Source organism: Eumetopias jubatus, unplaced genomic scaffold (assembly GCF_037043125.1).
Source record: "Eumetopias jubatus isolate StellerSeaLion01/CBP00866 unplaced genomic scaffold, mEumJub1_p1.0 scaffold_12, whole genome shotgun sequence".
NCBI lineage: Eukaryota > Metazoa > Chordata > Mammalia > Carnivora > Otariidae > Eumetopias > Eumetopias jubatus.
In genome coordinates this window covers 41,837,101-41,844,235 of record NW_028274818.1, presented here as the reverse complement: position 1 = coordinate 41,844,235, position 7,135 = coordinate 41,837,101, and the positions used below count along the sequence as shown (strand labels likewise).

At 48.5% G+C, this 7,135-nt stretch overlaps 1 protein-coding gene across 1 annotated transcript; it reads right to left on the bottom strand.

Annotated features, from left to right (window-relative positions):
* Positions 1-3,771: 3,771 nt before the first annotated feature.
* Positions 3,772-5,918, bottom strand: IER5 (immediate early response 5). Its single transcript, XM_028121562.2, has one exon. The coding sequence runs from the start codon at positions 5,710-5,712 to the stop codon at positions 4,744-4,746; it is 969 nt and encodes a 322-aa protein (XP_027977363.2). The 5' UTR covers positions 5,713-5,918; the 3' UTR covers positions 3,772-4,743.
* Positions 5,919-7,135: the final 1,217 nt, after the last annotated feature.

The window sequence follows — 7,135 nt, the reverse complement described above, 5'->3', positions numbered from 1 at the left end:
ATGTGAATAATGGTTCAAAGGCTGAGAAACAAACTGCTCATTACTGGAAAGAGTGCCAGGAATCTTGGGAAGCAGACCTCACTCCCACCGGAGTTCTGCACCTAATAGTAATGGCTTCTTTCATAGTCACGGGAGGGTTGGATCACTGTTTCTTTTCATTCTCGTCTTCTTTCAGTAACTGCTGGGATAAAAGCGAGCCTACAAGAATAAAAAATTCACAAACAGGACAGGAATATTTAGGGCAGGAGATCAGAAGTTCTTTGGTTATTCAGTGAACTGAACTAACTCTACTTTTAAAAAAAGTATAAGGAAATAAATGTCCATCAAACTCCATGTCACAATGGGTATTAGCCTTTCAACCCCATCTCACAGGCTCTAAGCTGAGTTGTCATGCCTAGCAAGTTGAGGGAAGAGACTCAGACCAATCCAGTGATAAAACGGAGCAGTTTTGTCATTAATACTTAATCTTTAGTCTGAGAATTCTACCAATGTTACTAAATAGCCCATTCCTTTCCACTTCTCAGCCCCAAATCCAATCAGTGATGAATGATAGGGATAGAAAGGTTATTATTACTCTACTAGGTGCCTTAGAGAAAATCCAGTTGCCGAGGAGGGGCAGTTCAAGCTTTACATCATTAGTTCCTTTCCCCAAATACAATCAATGATTTCTGAGAGGGAAGATACGTTTAAAGTGACATGTTTAAGAAGCATTAAACCAAAACTAATCACCTTATTCACTATCAATGTGATCTTCTTGGAGTAGTCATCAAAAAGCACTTTACATAGATGCTTGGGTGGCTCAGTCAGTTGGGTGTCTGCCTTTGGGGCTCAGGTCATGATCCCAGAGTCCTGGGATCCAGCCCCATATCGGCCTCCCTGCTTGGCCAGTAGTCGGCTTCCCCCTCTCCCTCTGCCCCTTCCCCCGCTTATGCTCTCTCTCAAATAAATAAATAAATAAATAAATAAATACACATATTTTTAAAGCACTTTAAACGAATTTTTACGTGGCAGTCAAAAATTTTTTTTTTCGGGTGCCTGGGTGGCTCAGTTGGTTAAGCGACTGCCTTCGGCTCAGGTCGTGATCCCAGAGTCCTGGGATCGAGTCCCACATCGGGCTCCCAGCTCGGCGGGGAGCCTGCTTCTCCCTCTGACCCTCTCCCCCCTCATGCTGTTTCTCTCTCGCTTGCTCTCTAATAAATAAATAAATAAATCTTTAAAAAAAAAATTTTTTTTTTCCCTAGACCACAGCTAAGGTTAATTTGATCAAGAGAAGAGGTCCCTCTCAGAGTGGTCAAGAAGTGGTTAGGTACTCAAAACTGTAGCTTCATTTCTAGTCACGGTGAATCTGATTTAGTTGTGTGTGATAACCCCATCCTGGCACTAGGAAGGCTCTTTTCCAGGACCTATCAATTAACATGGCTTAAGAAACATTCTATGCCCAAGCAGTTCAGGCTAAAAATAACTCTGTGGGCTATTTTTTTCTTTACTCATCCACAGAAAGCATTTGTACCTCAACAAGATCATTGCTCCTTGAGTGTTTTCACTCCTTACTCCTCCCTGAAAATAGAGTTGTTTGATACAATCAGGAAAGTCAGAGTTGGTGTGAGACATACAGAACAGCAAAACCATGCTGATGCAACTAAGCTTTGTAACTGCCAAGTGTTCAGAGAATAAAAGAACCCAGCATTCACAGATAGGCTAAGTTTAAAATAGATTCTCCCTTACTCGCCTTTCTTACAAAATATACACAATTCTTTGACAGTAATATATCTGATTTATACACAAAATTCACTTCTAAATTAACAATGATAACTGAGTGCTCACTATGCTCACTTTTCTAAGGAACTTTAGGGGCATTAACTCATTAATTTTCACAACCCTATGAGGTAGATAGTTTTCAATTTCACATTTGGGAAAACCGAGGCAGAGAAAAAGGAAGGAATCGGTCAAAAGTTCCTCAGCTAGTTAAGTAGCAGAGCCAAGATAAAAACCCAGGAAGTCTGGCTCCAGAGCCCATGCTCTAACCATTACACTACATTGCTTCTGCAACAATCCTGCAACAGAAACAATGATGTTTTCAGATTTCCTACAAAGCTATGTCTCCCTATCAAAAATGTCCATTTACATTCTCTAAATTAAACAGAAACATGGTCCCATGGGTCATCTTAATGTGAAAACAACAATCAACAGGAACTTTAGTCTTATCCAAAATATATCAATTCTCTTAAACACACCAAATGTTACCTCCTTTCAAATATAAAAATGCACTCAGATAGCTGTTCAAGCATAATTACTTTCTAGCAACAGGAAATGTTTGCAAAATTCAGGTCCTGGACCCCCTCTTCAGTTTAAGCAGTCAGCACTCAAAGGATCTCTTGTGGCTAGAACAGAACTCAAGTAGCTAATCTCTGAAAGAAAAACACGTCAATTTTAATAAGACCCTGATTAGACAAGGTTTAATTCTATGAATATATTATTAAGGTGATAGAGCATAAAGCAGAAAGTTCCTTATGCTTAATGAATCACTAATAGATTTGCAAAAAATCAAAGCACTGGCCTACTCAGCTATGACAGTTCACATAATCAAGACTTTAGGAACACCAAAGCACCATTCATTTGCTCCTTTTGTACAAAGGTCATAACCCTTAAAACTTTGTCTAACCTCAATTTGTCCCATCTCTTAAACACCCTATTTATAAGCTGGTATAGACCAATACCAGTGTTTAAAGCACTAGCAACAATATTTTAAGATCTCCTTCTAATTGATTTGCTTTTGAAATAGATTAGTGAATACCTTTCAAACACTGAATATTTGCCTTAGACAAAAAGCTCTCTTAAATGCAGTGATTATAGTAAAATCAACCGGTGATTTGGTTGTCATCACCTAAGTGTTCACCATGACCCAAACACCGCAGCAAACCAGGAAGTTTTGCTAAGTTGAATTTGCCTAGTCCTCCTTCCTTATCTAATTTGACACAAGCAATTTCCTTTCACTGATGCATTTACTTTCTACAGATAAAACAATAAAAGGAAAGAAAAAAGCATTGAAAATTCCATCCTGACATCCACTGGACTGCAGGGTGGATCTGACCAACTGGGCCAGTCTCATCAGCTTCCCTCAATGTGTCAGCTTTTTTCAATAACAGAGCTGAAAGATGACCCATGTTGATATAGTTTAACAGAATACTGAAAGAAGTTTTTGCGAAAACATTTTGCTTATGGGAAGGGCTTCAAAAGTTGGCACTAAAGTTACTAATATCAGACACCATCAGATTGGCCTGTAGAAGATCAAATTGGGCTAAGCTGACTTTTAAAAAGGCAGTTGTGGGGCGCCTGGGTGGCTCAGTTGGTTAAGCGACTGCCTTCGGCTCAGGTCATGATCCTGGAGTCCCAGGATTGAGTCCCGCATCGGGCTCCCTGCTCAGCGGGGCGTCTGCTTCTCCCTCTGACCCTCTTCCCTCTCGTGCTCTCTCTCGCTCATTCTCTCTCTCAAATAAATAAATAAAATCTTAAAAAAAAAAAAAAGGCAGTTGTGGTGACAGGTTTCAAGAAACTGGATGGCCACTGATATTAGTATCTAAGAGCTATCCTCTGATCTAGGGCAGAAACCTTAAACGTGTCTCTCCATACTCAGTGAAGTCAGCAAACAATGTCCCCAGTCTGTGCATGGCTGATATTAAGAACCACACTTTTCCAGCCAGGACCATAGTTTCCCTCCTCCCACTTCTCTTCCGACCCAGACAGGTGATTACAGACAAGGAGGCAATTAAGTTGCTTCAAAATATTTAATACGTGTTAGACACGTAAAGTTACATTTTTATACAAAAATCAATACAACGAAGGAGAAAATACTGTACAAAAACCTTGTCAGCTCCCCCAACCTTTATACAACAAAGACTGGGGTCACCGTATCTACAAAACCATAAGGTCTTTCCACTTAGGGCTTCTGTCTGTAAACTTTGTTTCATTAAACACTTTTTAAAAGCACTGTGTAGTAGTTCTGATCTAGAGCTTTTAAAAATATATCTATTCTCTATAAACTCCGTATTTCCAAGCTTGAACTCTTCTGTGAAGTTCAGCAAGCTTTTTTTTCCCCCCTGTGGGGGAAGACAAGGGCCGCTCATATTCCCTTTTCCCAGAGTAATCACAGGGTATAAACTTTTTCAGTGAGATAGAAGGGTGGGGGGAGAGAGAAATAATACGAGCCTCTACCCCAGACTAAATCCCTCTAGTCTTAGGAAATCCTGTGAGGAAATGCCACCCCTGGCACTGGTGCGATGCTAGCTTTCATGTGAGGGGTGTGTGTAAAGTCCCTTCCTCCCCCGAGTACGAAAGGGGAACTCCCCGGCCCTCTCAGCCGCTTCCTTCTCGGTGCTGCCGGCAGAGGAAAGTCCCTGTCTGCCCCCAAGCTCCCAAGCCCTGGGAAAGGGGCGATGCATTCCACGACAAAATAGTCTTAATTCAACAAGACGAACATACGTACAGACATAACAACACTACACAAAAGCGAACGATCGTCCTCTTCCGACAAGCCTCACCCCCCCACCCCCCGCCAAGTCTCCAGAGGAGACCGCAGGGAGGCTCGGCGCGGCAGGGCCGCCGAGCCCAAGGGCAGTCCGTGCGGCCCGGCAGCACCCGCAGGCTCCGCCACGCGCCCAGCGCCTACGGTCCCTGGGCCGCCCTCGCGGCCTCACGTCGGGGTCCCCCCGCGGCTCAACCTCCTTCCGACGGGGACCCGGGGGCTCAGAAGGCCACGATGGCTGTGCTCCAAGGGTTAATGTCTCTCAGCACCGGCTTATCGCAGCAGATCTGCCCGGGCTCCGCGGCTTCCGGACCGCTCTCCTCTCCCTCGCCTTCCTCCCGGCCGCCCCCGGGGCTTTTCCGCAAGAGTCCCGAGAAGCTGGAACCGAAGATGCTAATGAGGTTAGCCACGTTACCGGTCTCCATCTCCTCCTCCTCCTCCTCCGCCGCCCCGCCCGACTGCTCCTCTGAGTTCCGGCGGGGCTTCTTCAGCGGGCTGGAGCCGGGCGCCGGGCCGCCACCCACGCCCGCCGCGCCGCGCTTCCGGGGGCCGACGGCGGGCGGTGCTGGGGGCTCGTCCTCGGCGGGCCGCGGCGCGCAGCAGCAGTCAACTCGGGGGCACGCGCCCAGCGGCCCCGGCCGGTCCGCCGCTCCTGGGGGGCAGCCGCAGTGGCGGCGCGCCTCACGGAGCCCCTCGGGGAAGCCGTCTGAGCCTCCGGCGGGGCCCCCGGCTCCTCCCTCCGCCGCCTCGCACGGTCCCTCCACGCGGCGCCAGGCAGCTTCCGCCGCCTCCACCTCTCCGCCCCGAACAGTTTCCCCTGCGCCCGTCATCGGGGCCCCGGGCTCCGCGTCGCCCGCCCGCGGCGCGGCCGGGTCAGCGGGGCGCTCCGGCTGCGGCTCGATCTCGGGCCAGGCAGCACCGGCGGCCGGCGGGGGCGGCTCCCCCCAGCCCGCGGGAGGCCCGGCCGCCGGCTCCCCGGGCTGCGGCGGCGGCACCGCCGGGCTCCCCGCGGGACCGGCCAGGTAGAGGCCCGGGCACGGGTCACTCAGGTAGACCTGGCGGGCGCTGCGCAGCACCAGGGAGACCAGCAGGTTCTTGTGCAGTTTGATGCCGCCGCGCTGGACCCGCGAGTTGTAGATCTTGCCCAGGGAGATGCTGACGATGCGGTGAGCCTCCAGCTTGAACTCCATCCTGCCTCCCCCTCGCGGGGCTGGCGCCGAGGTGAGGGGTGAACCCCCGGCTCACGTTCGGAAGCTGAGAGGGAAGGAGAGACGTCGACAAGTCCGGTCCGGAGCTGGATCCTCGATACCTGAAGGCTAAAAGAAACGACTCCGGTGACGCGCTCCCCGACCCCCGCGTCCTGGGCACCACAGAAAACAGCTCAATCCCAGGTCCGGTCGCTGACTGAGGGCAACCCGGACGCCCGGCGCCTTATATACGCCCCTCGACCGCCAATCGCGACGGGCCGCCAACCGTTCCGGGGCAGGCCGGCGCGCCCTCGTGCGCCGCGCGCGGCCAATCGGAGGCCGAGGAGGGGCGCCTGGGCTATTCGAACGTTAGTCCCGCGGAGCAGGCTCTTAAAGGGGGCGAGGACGCGCTGGCCGGACGGGTCCGGGCTTGTGCTCCGCCGGCGGGTGACGGGGCGGAGGCGTAGCCAGAGTGGTTTGTAGTTAAGGATTCTGGCTTGTGCGCAGGCTTGCCAGAACCAGAGGGAACTAAACCACTCGAACTTTCATCTGAGTATACCCCTGGATAATAAATAGTATTACCACAAGGTATTTAGCAGATACTGATTTTGGATGAGTGCCTTGCCTTCCTAGAGTCACACACAAGCATAACATCTGTCAGTTCTAATCCCCAAGAAAGAAAAAGGGGGTTCTAAAAGTTCCTAAGGTTTTTGGCTGCTTATTAAGGAATTGTGACTAGGTACGAAATTATTGGTTCTCTACTAAAGCCATCATCTATCACTTTGTTCTCTAGATTCTAGAATAAACACAAGTGTCCCTTAGGTTACAATGAAAGGTGGTACAAGTTCTCCCCGGTCATTTTTCTTCAACACAAGGACTGATAAGTTCACCCTTGGAAGAAGTTCTAAAAATACAAATAGAGAAGTCCTGTGTTCCCATCATGATGTCATAATTTTATTTTGTGTCAAGGTAAAAATATAGGGGAAGACTGTTCCAGACTTTTCTGGTCAGTCAACAACTTAGTCTATCTAGTGATCCTTAGTACATGGCATTAGGGTGGAATCACCACAGGGTTGTCCAGAGTCCTGGACTGGGTTCCTGGAGAGTCAGTCTGAGTTAGTCCACCTAAGCTCCACCACAGACCTGCCTGATGATTCTGGGTGAAGAATTTCAGGATACCTTAGTTTCTCCAACTCTAAAAGGGAGAAATCACATACACATCTATTCTGTTATGCAAAAGAGAAAGGACAACTCTCACCATCCATAGATAAATGGATAAAGATGTGGTACACACACACAATGGAATATTATTCAGTCACAAAAAAGAATGAAATCTTGACATTTGCAATGACATGGATGGAGCTAGAGAGTGTAATGCTAAGTGAAGTCAGTCAGAGAAAGACAAATACCATATGATTTCACTCAT